Here is a 16,907-nt window from a genome sequence, read left to right as displayed (position 1 = left end):
TGCCCCAGCTAAAACGCCGCTATCCCGCGGCTAAACGAGGGTCCCTGACCCCCCCAACTCCCCCGCTGCAAAATCTACGACCAACTTGGTCGTAGATTTTGCTGCTCTTGAGGCAGGGCTAGCGGCTGCAGCCCTCTCCCCCGCCCCTCTCAGCGAAGGAAGACAGAGGGGCGGGGGAGAGGCGGAGATACGCGCTGACAGATGCGCGTGAGGCAGGGCTGCGGCCCTGCCTTAATCCGGAAGAGGGGATGCGCTGCTCGGAGGGGATTTCGGGGGGTAAGGGACCCCCGTTTAGCTGCGAGATAGCGGCGTTTTAGCAGGGGCACACATGCCCCTGCTGACTATGAGGTCTGAAGCGAGATTTATTCTCGCTTCAGACTCTCTTTAAATTTTACAGCAGGTGTAACTTGTTTTCTGAGTTTCAAAAGTGAACTTGCTTTGAGTAAAAAAAAAAAAAATTTTCCCAAATGCAACAAGGTGAAAGTACCAGATTGTTAGTGACTACAGCCAAAACAACAAATGTTCAACTTTTCTGACATTTCTGCCTAAACGATTCAGCTGGAACTTACCATGGGTCTTCAGCACCTAGTTTTTCCTTGGTTGTAAAAAGTTCAATGCAATCTTTTAACTTCATGAATGACTTTTTCTGAGGAGTGAAATCCACACTCTCGTGTTTTTCAAAGTCCTAAAATATTTTAAGAATCAATATGCTGGTCCAGAATATGAACAACAATTACAGGTCTAAATTTAAGGCAAACCTGAACTGAAAACAAACTGATGAGATAAACATTTGTACCAGTAGTCCTACCACTAAACAGAACGTTCCACAAATCTCAGTCTCATTTTGTATTTTAAAGCTAAAAATATAAGTTTAAAGTCTTTATTATTTCAAACGAGTGATGATTTTTTTTTTATGTTTTACAGCTCCCATCTTGAACTTTAGACCTTTTTATCTATTCTGTGCAGTCAAAAGAGTTTTTCTGCCACACATATCCTGTAATTAGCCATCAGTGAGGTTACAATTCAGTCAGGCTTGAGTAACACTGTTGTGTAAGTTTCATTAAGAGTCTTATATTCTAAACCATTTCAGTGAGAAAAAAAAAAAAAAAGAAAAAAAAAAGAAAAAAAGACAGCCTAAATCAAAGTAGGCTTGCGACTGCACATACACAGTTCTCTCTTTTTGTCACGACAGTTCACATTAAAAAGGAAAAAAAGGAGGCATCTTTAAGAAAGTAAACTTAAAAAGGGACTCCGAGCAGTGCAGAAACTATGGGAAGATGCATATCATTTTAAAGCTCTCTTTCTCCTCTTTACAATGATATATAAACCGCCGCCCTAGGCCTTTTAGTTTTCGCCATTTTCGTGATTGAAATTGCAGCGGCCGCAATTTCGATCACGAAAATAGAGAAAACTAAAAGGCGTAGGGCGACGATTTAGGTGTCGCCAGAAAGAGGAGAAAGAGAGCTTTAAAATGATATCCATCTTTCCATAATTACATTGCATTACACAGGGCAACTTTTTCTGTGGAATGAAGCTGCTGACTTTGAGGCGGTGGCGGTTTATATATCATAGGAAAGAGGAGAAAAAGAGCTTTAAAATGATATGCATCTTTCCATAGTTTCTGCACTGTTTGGAGTCCCTTTAAAGGACTTACGAGGCCAAAAGCACTAAAAAAGTAAAGTACCTGCATGATGTTTAAATGCACGGAGGACGCCATCTGCGCCCTCCGTGCAGTTCCGCCCGTAGCCTTAGTGAGATTGCCCCCCGTCCCGATCACGGCCCCACAGGCCGGGTCGGGCTCTCCTGCCACTCCTAATATGGCCGCGAGTGCGGCTGCGCAGCTCTAGGGCCAACCCCCTGAACCAGCTCCGGTGGCCATATTAGGAGTGGCAGGAGAGCCCGACCGGTACGGGGGGGAGGCGATTTCACTAAGGGGACCCGGCGGAACTGCACGGAGGGTGCGGATGGCGTCCTCCGTGCATTTAATCATCATGCAGGTACTTTACTTTTTCAGTGCTTTTGGCCTCGCAAGTCCTTTAAAGCGGACCCAAACCAAACATTTTTTTAATTAAAAATATTTAGTTGCACCACTCTGACACATACAAAGATAAATAAACACTCCTTCAAACCTATGATCATTTCAGTGCATGCTTTTCACCCTTCTCTTTTCATAGCTGGGGGCAGCCATTAGCAATTCCGCCATTGCTGGACACCACCTACTCCACCAGTTTGCCGGAAAAATCCCGGCAATTTGAAAGGAAGGGAGGGGTTCCTCCAATAAATGTAAAAAAATGTTATATTTGTCATCATGCAGCTGAAAAAAGGCTGCTATTTATTATTATAATTCAGAAAATAGATTTTATTTCTGAAATCTTGTATTTTTAATTTGGATCAAATTTAAGTATCTCAAAGTAAATAACGTTTAAAAAACACAAAATTCCTTAATTTAGTGCATTGCACAGGTTTGTATGATTGAGATGTGCACTGCACCTTTATCAAAAAATTCTCGCAACTGAAAGTGAACCAGAGGTGAGAGTGATATGGATGCTGCTATATTTCCTTTTAAACAATACCAGTTGCCTGGCTGTCCTGCTGATCTATGTGGCTGTAGTAGTCTCTGAAAACCACCAGAAACAAGCATGCAGCTAATCTTGTCAGATCTGACAATATTGTCAGAAACACCTGATCTGCAACATGCTTGTTTAAGGCCAATGGCTGAAAGAATAAGAGTGAGGATCAGCAGAACAGCCAGGCAACTAGTATTGCTTAACCTCCCTGGCGGTCTATTAAGATCGCCAGGGCGGCTGCGGGAGGGTTTTTTTTTAATTAAAAAAAAACTGTTTCATGCAGCCAACTGAAAGTTGGCTGCATCAAAGCCCACTAGAGGGCGCTCCGGAGGCGTTCTTCCAATCGCCTCCGGCGCCCAGAATAAACAAGGAAGGCCGCAATGAGCAGCCTTCCTTGTTTTGCTTACATCATCGCCATAGCGACGAGTGGAGTGATGTCATGGACGTCAGCCGACGTCCTGACGTCAGCCGCCTCCGATCCAGCCCTTAGCGCTGGCCGGGCTCGGGCGGCTGGGGGGACCCTCTTTCGCCGCTGCTCGCGGCGGATCGCCGCAGGCAGCACACGCGGCTGGCAAAGTGCCGGCTGCGTGTGCTGCTTTTTATTTCGCTCAAATCGGCCCAGCAGGGCCTGAGCGGCGACCTCCGGCGGTGATGGACGTGTATAGTCGTCCATACCGCTGAGGAGGTTAAAAGGAAATAAATATTGCAGCCTCCAGATCACGCTGAGCTCTGGTTCACTTGAAGCTGTGACAAACTCCATTCTTTCAAGTTGCACAACGAGAGTACCACATCACACGGTTTGCCACATTTTAGGAGGCAAAGTTGATTCATGTCTATGGGGACTTTTTCTTCCCAAGCAGCAAGAGTGAAATTTTGCCTCTTAGGAGTCTGCCACTGAAGGCCAATGTTTTCAAAAGTAAAGCACGATATTGGTCAGTTTTTGCACAAAGCTTGAAAGGCAAACAAAAGGTATATGTAAAATTACAAATTACACTTAACTCATACGGTAGCTTTTGCTTGCTAAAATGTTCTTGAGTTCAAGTAAACTAATTGAAGTTTCTTTTTTTACAGTACCTGATTAGATATCTTTAAAGAGAACCTGTACTGAGTAAAATTATTTAAAATAAACACATGAGGTAACTTCAAATGAACATTACATAGTTACCTTGCCATCAGTTTCTCTCAGAAGCTCACCATTTTCTTCTGACAATAATCCCTTCCAGTTCTGACAATATTTTGTCAGAACTGAAATATAACAGTTGCTGTCAGTTACAGCTGAGAGGAGAACTGATGTGTCCATGTTTCCCTATGGCTCAAGTAGGCGATGTTACAGTTTAACTGTGTGCTGACCAGGAAGCTGTTATGGGGTAATGGCCATTTTCAAAATGGAGGACAGAGAATTCCATTGATCACAGTGGACAAACAGGACACAGGAGAGGAGAAAGACATTGATGAATAGACTACACAGCAGGTAAGTATGACTTGTGTACGGTTATTTTGACTTTTAATTTTCAGTACAGGTTTTCTTTATCTTTAAACCTTTTTTTTTAGGATACACAAGAGAACTTTATAGTTCACTAGTAAAAGGCCCGCCCGTTAAAAAACGGGCGCCAAGCCACATCCGCTGCCCACCCGCAATGCGCACACATACGCATCCCGCTTGCTCGTTCCCCACCACTGTCTGAAGTATATGCACACAGGGAGCTGCTTGCTTGGCAGTTGGAAAAAGCTGTCATTTGAGAACCTCTGTGAACCACACACCGCAAACTGTCATAACCGGCCCTGTGTCCTAACTGCCCTGGCTGCGCACTTGCTCAGTACATAAAAGCCAGGGACACACAACCATTCAGTTGATGATGCAGGGACACTTGCATTTTATTGTATAGGATATGGTATATGTGCAGTGTTTTGGAGCCAGATTTGTTAAACAGAATACTTTTGTGGACTGCACATGCTAACAACTGGATCTGTTAACCCATATTTCTACATTTGCTACTTTATAACTACTGGTTAACTATATGGATGGATCAGTGGCATATTTGGTAAGGCCCAATCTAAATTACAAATCTGTGAGTAATGTTTGTTGCCCAGCTGTTTAATTTAGATCAGTAAAAAAAAAAAAAAGTGTAAAAAATAAATAAATAATAATTATACATTAATACAAGGTCAATACAAGAACACTGGTAAGGCTTAAAGAGAACCCGAAGTGGGATTTAATTATGTTAGTGGGGCACAGAGGCTGGTTGTGCACACTAACACCAGCCTCCGTTGCCCCATGGTGTGCCTCCAGGACCCCCCTGCGCGCCGCTATACCCCCCGCAGTGCTAGCGACACACAGCGTGTCGCCAGCACAATGTTTACCTATGTGCTGTTTGTTAGCGCCGCTCCCGCGCCTCCTCTGTATCGGCGCTACCTGCCCGCGTCCCTTCCCTCCCACTGATTGGAGGGAAGGGACACAGGCGGGTAGCGCCAATATGGAGGAGGCGGGGGAGCGGCGCTAACAGACAGCACATAGCTAAGCATTGCGCTGGCGACGCGCTGTGTGTCGCTAGCACTGCGGGGGGTATAGTGGCACGCAGGGGGGTCCTGGAGGCATACCATGGGGCAACGGAGGCTGGTGTTAGTGTGCACAACCAGCCTCTGTGCCCCACTAACATAATTAAATCCCACCTCGGGTTCTCTTTAATAGCCTGATCCTAACTTTATTTTCTTAAAGAGACTCTGTAACAAAATTTTCATCCTTATTTCTTCTATCCTATAAGTTCCTATACCTGTTCTAATGTGGTCTGTCTTACTGCAGCCTTTCCTAGTTGCACAGTGGCTGTATAATCTAATCTTTCCTCTGACGGCTTTGTCGGGCTCAGGCACTAAGGCAGGAATGTGCTGCTCTGTTTGTGATAGGATAGAAGCTATACACACCCTCTCCACGCCCTCCGCAGGCTCCGCGTGAGTCACAGACCGAGCTCCTCCCAGCCTATCACACTCTGGTTAGCAGCCATGTCCTTTGTTTGTAAACACTGCCTAAAACTGGCAATTACAATCCAGGATCGCAGCAGGGAGTGGCAGAAACAGCCCAGAGGGGCCCAGGAGAACATAATGAATAGAATGGTATGCTTTTTTTAAAAAATTTTTAGAGTACATATTAAAAGTATCACTTACCCAGGCCTTCTTCCAGCCCCCTGCAGCTGTCCTGTGCCGGTACTCAACGACTCTCCTTTCCCCCACTGCGGCTTAATATCATCCTTGCCGACTTGCAAGTCGATGGCCACTGTGCCTGCGCGGCTGGCCGCGTGCCCTTGCTCCTGTTGCCGGAAGTGCGAACAAGGATGCACGGCCAGCGTCGTGCAGGTGCAGTGGCCATCACCTGGCTCAGTCAGGGGAAAATGAAAGTGAGCCACGGCGGGGGTCGGAGTATCCTTGAGTACTGGCATGGGCACAGGACGGGTGCAGGGGGTTGGTAGAAACCCCAGGTAAGTGAAACTTTTTTTTTTTAAGTTAGTTTAGGTTCCCCTTATGTAGTTGACTATAAGAAAAAAAACAAGAATTTAAAAAAAAAAAAAATCATCAAGTACCTGTCCACATAATAGAATAGGATACTAGGATTCACATATAGCCATCATTGACAGGGTATATTCAGTGGTGAAGCAGAACTTCAGCTGGTTTGTAGAGAATGTAGTCATGGGCAACCTTCTAGTACACCTTATCGCCTTACAAAAACTGCACTCTAAACCTGTGTGATTTCAAACACCAGAATGTGCATATTTTCTAGTCTGTACACTGAAAGGCAATTATATAATTACCCGGATCCACTTTAACCACTTGAGGACCACAAGCTTACACCCTCTAGTGACCAGGCTATTTTTTACAATAAAAAGGTCTTTTTTTTCACCCACCCTTCCTACCCACGAGAGCTAGTGTGATCGTATCTCATAGGCATCAGCCTATGAGAGCGATCTGTTTGTGAGGCTCTCCTGGGGACTGCTCAGAGCTAACCCCCATACAGCGCTCCACTACATCGCAGCACTATACAAGTTGGTTTGGCTGTTTTTTTTTTTATTTTACAGCCTGCCAGCCACGATCACGGCTGACAGGTTGTTTATGCAGCGGAGCTCCGTAACGCACGATCCCCGCTAATCTCTGCCCCCAGGACTTGATGCTGATCCCGTTAAGCGGTCCTGGAGGAGCTACCTTCCCAACGTCTATCGGCATTAGGTGGTCGGGAAGGGGTTAAAACAAATATCGGCACCAAAAAAAGGTCGACACTTAAAGAGGAACTGTAACGACAAAACGTCCCCTGGGGGGTACTCACCTCGGGTGGGGGAAGCCTCCGGATCCTAATGAGGATTCCCATGCCATCCTCCATCTGTCAGGGGTCTCGATGCAGCCCTCCGTGCAGCGGTGACGTAATATTTACCTTCCTGGCTCCTGCGCAGGCGCTCTGACGGCTGTCGGCTCCGAAGTAGGCGGAAATACCCGATCGCCGTCGGGTCTGCTCTACTGCGCAGGTGCAAGTTTCCGGCGCCTGCGCAGTAGAGCGGACCCGACGGAGATCGGGTATTTCCGTCTATTTCCGTGCCGAAAGCCGCCACAGCGCCCCCGCTGGAGCCAGCAAAGGTAAATATTGAAGCTACAGTCGGCTCTGTCGCCGGCTGTTCGGAGGGCTGCAGCGAGACCCCTGTGACACAGAGGACGGCGTGGGAAGCCTCATTAGGATCCGGAGGCTTCCCCCACCCGAGGTGAGTACCCCCCAGGGGAGGTTTTTGTTGTTACAGAGTCTCTAAGTAGCGGGAAGCTTTTGGATACTACAGAAGATTCCCGAGTCCTCCTCAATGCCAATGCTGTTTGCCAAGACCCTGTTTTTCTTGGCTGCACTCCCGCCTGTGTACGAATGGCTCCATGCAACTACGCAGGCACAGATTATACTGTGTGGACATGCTTGCACACGGAGCAAGGCCGAGAGAATATATTCAACAAGCTCTTGTTGAATATGTTCAGAGGGTCACACGGTGGATCTGTGTGGAAGAGGAGGATTGGGGAAGCCTCTGGACAACCCAAAGGCTCCCACTACTGAGTTAAGTATTTATACTGTATTTATATTTTTTCACTTACTGTACCCTTTACAAGGGCTAAAGCTTGCTTACCTCTGCTGTATTTTCATCAAAGTATTTTTTCTTCATTTTGGGATCCCAGTCCAAAGCAAGGTATGAACTTTCTAGAAACACAATTTGAAAGCTCAGTCATTCATTCTTTCCACTTACATAAGATGAGGTTGCAATTGAGTTGAAAGTGAGAAAGAGAAGATATTAGATATACAGTGATATTAATGCATCGCAGAACAGGAAGCAGACCTTCTAAATCCTAGCAGATAAACTCATATACAGCAGCAGGAAAGAATGTTACTGGAGCTGGAATAAAACTGACAGTAACTATGACCCATTCTGAACAGATGCCCATGTTTTCCCAAGTATTAAAACAAAGATCACATTTTAAGCACAGGGGTGTCTATACTGCACCCAAGGCCCATCTACCCAAGGATATAAATTATATCAACTATAACTGTATACTACAGCAGCACTTGGCTGCTTCATCTATTCAGATCCTATGGCATTTAGAAAGTCAAATCCCTGGAGTTCATTTTACAGAAGCTGTATTTAGGTTTCTATAAACTATAAAGGAATCATGTGGGAGATCCATTCTGGAAGAGCCAATTTCAGCCAGACATGGGTTCAACTTTTGGGATGCTGTTCACATTCACGAGCCCTTAGTGCAGTATAATCTGCCTCATTATCAAAGCTTAGGAAACAAGTAAGCAAGGATATTTAATGGTTTATCAAAATTGAACTGAATATGCCAGCTATTATTTACACATGTAAAACAAATTTACTTGACAGCGAGTTATCTCACATGAAGCTTACAGTTCCGAATCCTGTAATCCCACTGACAAGGAATCTGTAGTCAGTTTCTGCCCAACAACCATACGCCCCTTATTTTCAAAGAACGGCTTTCCTCACAGCATCCAATTAAACTCCACGAACGACAACTGGAGAATGAATGTGTGAATGTGATGAACTGCTGTGGGACCATATATGCAATTCACATGAAAGCCAACTGTGATAGTTGAGGACCATTCTGTTTTGTTGAGATAGTCAGACATGAAAGAAAGCAGGGATGTGTTGGCAGAATCTGTGCATCTGATGATGTCTCCTGAGTGAGCTGCAGGCATAAACATGAATGCTCTGATCACGCTCATGCTTAAGCTATGAAGATGGGAGGGGTAAGAGCACGCCTCCAGCACCAGCATACCTCAGGGGGAAAACCAGTTATGAGAAGGCTTTTCAACCTCTAAGACTTTTTAGTCAAGCTGTCTTTCCAGGTACCCACAGACACAAATGTGCAGACATTCTAGAATGTCTTTTTATTTATATGAAAAAGGGAATATGGGATATGCAATATGGCCGTGTTAGTTCTGCACAAGAAATGTGGGCCACAAACTATTCTTCAACATACCGTCTAGCCTGAGTTGTCTATCATCAAATCGAATGTAGCGAGTGTCATCTTTGATGTAGCTGATGTCTGCATTTCCTAAATTTGTGAACTGGAATGTAAACAAGCGTTTTTTCTGCCCTGTGAGTGATTGCCCTTTGCATGTTTCTTCAGTGCACAATCCATTTTCTGAGTCATTATCTCCTCCAACAGAGTCTTCTGACTGGCTGTTCTCATTCTCTGAAGGAAGCTCTTGATCTTGGCTAGACTCATCGTCTGGTTCATCAGTTTCCATTTCACCTTTCAAAACAGTTACGGTTTTACTTCAATGCCATCCATAACAGTCCTTTACAAGTATACATAAACTTACAATGAAATGCTGCTATGCGAGATAAGACAGACACTTAGAATCAAAACAGAGGGATTACATAAAATGTCAAAAAGTATGGTCACATAGCCTCACACATTTAAAATGCTTCTTTACTACCAGCCGTTCAGCAGAGAACATTAACCCCTTATTTATAATGCCTTGGAATTGCTGTTAAACATTCTAATTTGACCTTTGCAACTACTGTATATTCTGGCGTATAAGATTACTTTTTAACCCTTGAAAATCGTCAGAAAAGTTGGGGGAAGTCTTATACGCCAGGTGTCATTGATGCCGGGTGATACGCCCTATCCTATTGCCGACTCTCAGATCGTGCTGCTGAGGACTGCAGTGAAGTGGTGCAGGCGCACATGTACGAGATCTGAGAGGCAGAGAAAGAGATAAATAGAATACAAGGGTGGGCCAGACAGGTGAAAGAGGCATGTTTTATGGGCACAGCGCGATCTATTCTTCCATACCGCTCTGATAAACAGGTAGCCAAGGAGAGCTGACCAATCCACTTAAGGAGAGGGAGAGTTGGCCAATTCAACAGTACCACATACAGTACATGATTTTATTTTTTTTTTTTTATTTTATTTGGTGTGCGTTGAAGAGGTGTAGTCTTATATGGCGAGTATATCCCAAACTCTATATTTTAACTGGAAAAGTTGGGGGGTCGTCTTATACGCCGGAATATACGGTATAACATTAAACTGCATTTTGCTCATGAAGTATAATGTCCAAGCCAGAGCACTATCTGCACAGAGTTTGTATGTTCTTCCAGTGTATGTGTGGGTTTTCTCCAGGCACTCCAGTTTCCTCCCACATCCCAAAAACATACAGAGAAGTTACCTGGCTTCCAACTTAAATTGGTCCTACGCCACTATAACTACACTACATGATACATAGACATATGACTATGCTAGAGATTAGATTGTGAGCCCCACTGAGGGACAGTAAAAGTGCTAAGACAATATACTCTGTACAGCGCTGCGGAAGATGTAGGCTCTATATAAATACTAAATAATAAAGTGCAAAGTGGCTTTTACCGCTTCGCAAGAATAGCTGTCACCATCAAGTTACCTAAATGTCCAAATAATGATCCAATTTCAACTTCCAATCAACCCTCCCATCGATCAGATTGGATACTGTTAATGGTACCAATCGACGACAAACAATGAGATCATCGATACATTTTTCAGATCAATTATATCTGAAGTGATCAGATTGGTTATAACTTTTACAGCATTTATGGGCTCAAACAATGATTTCAGATAGTTTCGTTTCTGATCGCAATTATCAGATCAGAAGCTTGATCGTTCAATGCAACTGGATCGTTAGTGGGCACCTTTAAGTCTTATCTGCTGTCTTACCTCCTAGAAGCGCTATGTTCTGTTATGTAGAGGGTACTTACCCCCCACCCTGAGCCTGCTTGTTACTGCTGAGCTCTGACCATGGCTACTGCCACCTAGTGTTAATGGATAGAAACTCTGCATGGATGATACTGAAACACAACTACAGTCGGCGCTCCAAGCTGTCAGGCAGGTGCTAGGAAAGGGAGCAGCCTACTCACCCACTATAGTTCAGAAAAAAGCTCCTATGGGAGGTAAGACAGGAAAGGGAAGTGGTTGACAGCACTGCTATATACTTTTCTGGTTTGCATTTTGATGGAAAGTCTGTTGATTGATCTCCAATATCCAGCAAATTACACAGCCAACATTTTTAGACTAGGAAGTGACGGTGTAGCCAGTTTTAGATCTAATGGCATTCTGACAGGTGTAAAATGAAAAATACATTCAGAGGGCATACAGTGAAAGCTCTGGGAATCCAACAAACGGCAAATGTAGCAAAGTTTTATAGCTGAAAATGCTGTATATTCTTAATGTATCCACACAAATGGTGATGTTTGTTGGAACTGTTAACCAACATCAGGGCTTCCCAACCCTGTCCTCATTACTAACAATGTTCTGTGGAAACTCACAGAGGTTATCAGCTCTGCTGAGACATGAATAACCTCACCCGTGCATGTTTGTGGTTTTCTGCAAAACAAGTACTGTAGGTGATAGGTGACAAGGTTTGGAAGCCCTACATGTCAATAGCTGTCTGTAGACACTAGCCATCGGCAGGCTGGGCTGTTTCTAGGGGACCATTACTGCTTTGGTAGCAGAGAGGTCTGGTTATTCTGATACTCCAAACACATAATTCTATATTAGAACAGTTGTGTGCCCAAGTATTCTATTCCATCTACTGTGAGGTGATAAACCTGGTGAGAGGGAACTATCCCTTTTTACATTTCATGCACATAATACAATAATAGAATTATTATTCAAAAAGCAAATCTTACTTGGAGAGCCCTCTTCATGGATTCCATTGGGGCCATTCCCATTAACAGTGTGTTCCTTACTGCAGTGCAAAGGTGCATCATTTTCTTCACAATCATTTGTGATTTTTACATATCGGCTGTGAAAGCAGAGTAAAAAGGTACTGACATACAACCATTAAATCATGGATGCATATATTACTGATTTTTCTTTTTTTTAAGCACTCAATCCTGAGTGTTGCTAGAATCAGAACATCTAAGGGTGTCAGAGCAACCTTGGGATCACCACAGTATTAGACATGGGAACAAAACTGGAGGCTGAGTAAAACAGAAGTCATTTATAAGTCAGTGACCCAAAGCTCTGAAGACTATGTGCTCTGTCCACTGTTTTAAAGTGCCTTACTGAATGCAACCATATAATAAGCCTAAGTTTTTCCAGGGATGGATTTCTTTTCTTTGATTGCAGTCAACATGCAGCTTTAAGTGAAACACAGACAAATTGACATTAACTTAGCAATTTTCATTTCAGCAGGTGAGATTACTTTAGCACATTACTATTTCAATTCAATCACATGAGAATACAGTCACGTGTTAGGCTATTGATCGCCTTTAACACTAACTACAACTTAAACTGAACTAGTCTCTGCATAGTTACATATTTATTTGGGTTGAAAAAACACATACGTCCATCGAGTTCAATCAGAGAACAAAGTACAACCCCAGCCTGCTCCCTCACATATCCCTGTAGATCCAGAGGAAGGCGAAAAAACCCTTACAAGGCATGGTCCAATTAGCCCCAAAAGGGAAAAATTCCTTCCCGACTCCAGATGGCAATCAGATAAAATCCCTGGATCAACATCATTGGGCATTCCTAGTAATTGTAGCCATGGATGTCTTTCAACGCAAGGAAAGCATCTGAGCCCCCTTTAAATGCAGGTATAGAGTTTGCCATAACGACTTCCTGTGGCAATGCATTCCACATCTTAATCACTCTTACTGTAAAGAACCCTTTCCTAAATAAATGGCTAAAACGGTTTTCCTCCATGCGCAGATCATGTCCTCTAGTCCTTTGAGAAGGCCTAGGGACAAACAGCTCATCCGCCCATCTTTTGTATTGCCCTCTGATGTATTTATACATGTTAATTAGATCCCCTCTAAGGCATCTTTTCTCTAGACTAAATAACCCCAGTTTATCTAACCTTTCTTGGTAAATTAGACCTTCCATCCCTCCTATCAATTTTGTTGTTAACTGGGCCCCTGAACCAAATCATTGGCTGGCAGCTAACTTGGACACTTCCAAATAGCAGTTTGTTAGGAACCCAGTGGAATCATTATTCTACATATATGTTTTACATGCATGCATACAAGCAAGCTGCGATACAGTTTGCTGTTCATCCATGCCTATGAACTGAAGGGACCGCCTTTTTCTCAAAAATGGTGGAATTTCACTTCCTTGGCAATAACACTTCTAATAAAACTCTCAGCTGCAGCCAGACACATGCTTGGTAAGTGCAACAAGAAAAAAATAATCATCCACTGCTCCCACTTGTCTCTGGTGGCTGGAATCAGGGGTACAAAGCCCAGAAGCCAGACTCTAGCAACACTCTGCAGTTAGTGAATGTCCACTCAGTAAAAGTGCAACAGCAAATAGGTGCCTCTTGGGACATTATAAAGTAGTGCGGAGAGGGAGAAATGCTAAGTGGTTGTGCAGGAAAAGAAAAGGGTTAATGCGGAGTCTGTGTGCAGAGAGAGAAGATGGGTTAAAGGACAACCGAGGTGACATGTGACATAATGAGATAGACATGTGTATGTATTGTGCCAAGCAAACAAATGACTATGCTGTGTTCCTTTTTTCTTTCTTTGACTGAAAGTTGAACATCAGGTATGCAAGTGACAGTTTCAGTCCGGGTCGGGACTGGGTCGGACTATAGCGTAACCCAGATAAGGAACTACAGCTATAAAACACTTTTCTGTCAGTAAATGGCTTCTGAGAGCAGGTAAGAGATAGAGAATCAATAATTCATAGATTGAGCTCTGGTATTCTTCAATGCATGAGTCATTGAGCAGAGATGATTTAAATATCAAATAAAACTGTGGGATATCTAAAAAAAAAAAAAAAAAAAAAAGTAATTTTTAGGAGGAGGATAGATACAATTGTTTATCTCATCAGTTTACTCTTACCTTGGATAACAACAGACTGGTTGTGCAAGCAATGTAAAAGTGCTGGGTGGCAGTGCAGGCAGAGAGGTAGATACGCATGGGTAGCTAAAAAAAAAAAACCCAAACCCTTGCAGATGTGTAAGCTGGTGCTGTAATAGGAATTTTTAATGCAGAGATCATTTGTATTGCAAGAGCTTTACAATATGGGACAGATATGAATAGTGACTCTGGCATGTATAATCATTTGGACACCTTATACCATACCCTCGTAGGTTAGTATTAAAGAAGAAAAAAAAAAAAAGCACAAAACCTTTGGCATGTAAAGGTCTTTTGTCACTGGATAAGAGTCTTTCACTACTTCTAGATCACCTACAATTTTAAGATACTCTTGTGCCTTCCTGCATACACACCTTGTATAAAGCACCATAGATTTTCAGTGATGTTTAAAGGAGCACTATAGTGAAAACCAGACTACTGGGATAACCCCGATAGCACGTACCTACTAAGAAGGCCATCAGATATTAAGCAGTGTTTTCTTTGTTTAAAGTGACTCTGTAACAAAAATTACAACGTTTTTTCTACCATCCTACAAGTTCCTAAACCTATTCTAATCTGTTCTGGCTCACTGCAGCACTTTCTGCTATCACTATTTCTGTAATAAATCAATGTATCTTTCCCCTGTCAGACTTGTCGGCCTGTGTCTGGAAGGCTGCCAACTCTTCCGTGCTGGTCTGTTCCTCTATGCACACTCCAGTGTGTGTTTTATTTACATAAGCCAGCAGCTTCTCTGCTATCTTATAAGTGATAGAAGAGTGCTGGATAAAAATCCTCCTCTGTTAGGCTGTGAAAGTAGCTGGCTGACACATACTGAGGAATTACAAACACAGGCAGAGCTGTCTGCACGAAGCCTGTAATGTTCAGTGCATGAGAGAAGAAGGGGACAGAAGGTAAACACACAAATGATCTTTTGAGATTCAAAAGGAAAGCTGTATACAGCCTGCTTGTGTATGGATGTATTTTCTATGTGTGGACATATTGTACATCAATCTACTTCCTGTTTTGGTGGCCATTTTGTTTGTTTATAAACAAACTTTTTAAAACGGTTTTTGACTACTTTTAATGCGGCGGGGAGCGGTGAAATTGTGACAGAGGGTAATAGGAGATGTCCCCTAACACACTGGTATGTTTACTTTTGTGCGATTTTAACAATACAGATTCTCTTTAAAAATGTACAGCACATTTAGAGATTTTGTTTATTGCTTAGCGAACCGTGTTCTCCCCCTCTGCTGACTTGGGCTGCGCCAACAGCTGATGTAGCTTCTCTCCCCACTCCTAGACGAAGCTGTAACCGACGTTCTAATGCAGGCTCAGTGATTGCATGTAATGTGCTGGGAAATACCTTAGGTAAATAAAATAGGCTAAACAATCACTTCTTGTGACAAGTTTTGAACTCCCAACCTTCTGCTCCAAAGATGAGTGCATTCCCTCCACACCACAAAGCCAGCCTGTTTTCTCTGTTTTTTTTTATCCTCTGGAAAGTGGAGCAATGTCAGTGACTCAGAATATGAAAGCATAGGTGGACTGCTGTCATTGCTCGGTAAGGCTTCATCTGAGCAGTGGTGTTCTCTCTCTCTCCCCCCACCATATTTAAAGTGCACGTTGGGTGTCTTGGCAGACAGGAAAAGTAGTATGAATATATGAATATATATATATATATATATATATATATATATATATATATATATATATATATATATATATATATATATAGATAGATAGATAGATAGATAGATAGATAGAGAGAGACAACATTGACGAGAGTAGTCAGTAGAGCAAAAATAAAATGGCCTGATCGGGTCTTTTGCCTCATTTCTTTTGATGACTTTTTTACATTTTACATTCGTTAAGGACTAAGATACCAGTAGGCATGAAAAACAAATTGTCTTACGAGTCATTCCAAGATAAATCCCTATTCTTATTTTTCATTTCTAAAATATTTTTTGCTATAACAAACTTTTAGTCATAGTATACAGTTGTAATTGTAAATACGCAAACATAACATTAATATTAATGTTTGAAGGTAAACAAAGCACAGACCTGTAAATTGTAGAAGCAACTGCAGCGCATATCAAATTCTCTTCTGTGCGCTCACCCAATAACACCCAGGACCTGATTGTTCCTGCTAGCTGCCCACTGCTCTGCAATCTACTAAAATGTCTGACATTTCTCCATAGACAATCACAAAATTACAAATTCTGACTCATTTATTTTTAAAGCGTTAATGGGATTATCCACCTTTCTACACATTCGCCATTCACGCTATTTATAAACATCTGATTCTGCTCACATCTAATGGGATTTGCAGTTTAGTGCTTGCTTCTCACGAATCCTATTATTTCCAGAGTTTATCTATTGTTCCATAGCATGGAGAGAGTGCAAAAGCAGAACATATCAGTTGGAACCACTCCACAACTTTGAGCTGCAGATCTGTGGGTCGAACAAAAGGGAGGGAAGGGAGGTGATTTACACATATACTCAACTCCTGCTAATTTGCATTTTGAGGAGTTGCATAATATTCTTGGTAATACATACCACATCCTTGCTAAAAGTAGGTTATACAGTTTATCTTCCGTAATATTCCTAGGGACAGTCATAAGAAAGGGCTGACCAAACAACGTAGAACCATGGTGATGACTGTAACTGGTATGGCGAAATTTCTCACGCAAATAAATAGGTATTATAACTTGTTCTGTGTCCTCTGTCCTGTTTATAGAGGTTTCAAATCTAAAGGAAGAAAGAATCAAAAATTAACAATCAAGTACTGAAAGGTAACATCAAACTTCTTTTGAATATTTTCTTCCAAGCTGTATTTTACTTCCAATAGGTATTTTACTGATAAATGTGAAAACATTTCCTGTGAGAAAAAACTTGATAAAAGTTAAGAAAGCATGGGCCATTATCTCTAACAGGCTGTAAATATTGATAAAGGATTTATGTAAGTAGGTGCTGT

General features: G+C 42.6%; 1 protein-coding gene across 5 annotated transcripts in view; it reads right to left on the bottom strand.

Annotated features, from left to right (window-relative positions):
• USP15 (ubiquitin specific peptidase 15) overlaps window positions 1–16,907 on the bottom strand; it is a 121,133-nt gene that overhangs the window by 18,189 nt on the left and 86,037 nt on the right. For all 5 annotated transcript variants that reach the window (XM_068276613.1, XM_068276615.1, XM_068276614.1 and 2 more), the window contains 5 exons: window positions 16,490–16,681; window positions 11,762–11,877; window positions 9,075–9,350; window positions 7,709–7,779; window positions 570–685 (listed from right to left, as the gene is read on the bottom strand). In XM_068276613.1, coding sequence (XP_068132714.1) covers window positions 570–685; window positions 7,709–7,779; window positions 9,075–9,350; window positions 11,762–11,877; window positions 16,490–16,681 — 771 coding nt within the window. The remainder of the gene's footprint in view (window positions 1–569; window positions 686–7,708; window positions 7,780–9,074; window positions 9,351–11,761; window positions 11,878–16,489; window positions 16,682–16,907) is intronic.

Source organism: Hyperolius riggenbachi, chromosome 3 (assembly GCF_040937935.1).
Source record: "Hyperolius riggenbachi isolate aHypRig1 chromosome 3, aHypRig1.pri, whole genome shotgun sequence".
Lineage (NCBI taxonomy): Eukaryota > Metazoa > Chordata > Amphibia > Anura > Hyperoliidae > Hyperolius > Hyperolius riggenbachi.
Note: the sequence above shows the minus strand (reverse complement) of the source record. Positions and strands in the feature narration are given on the sequence as shown.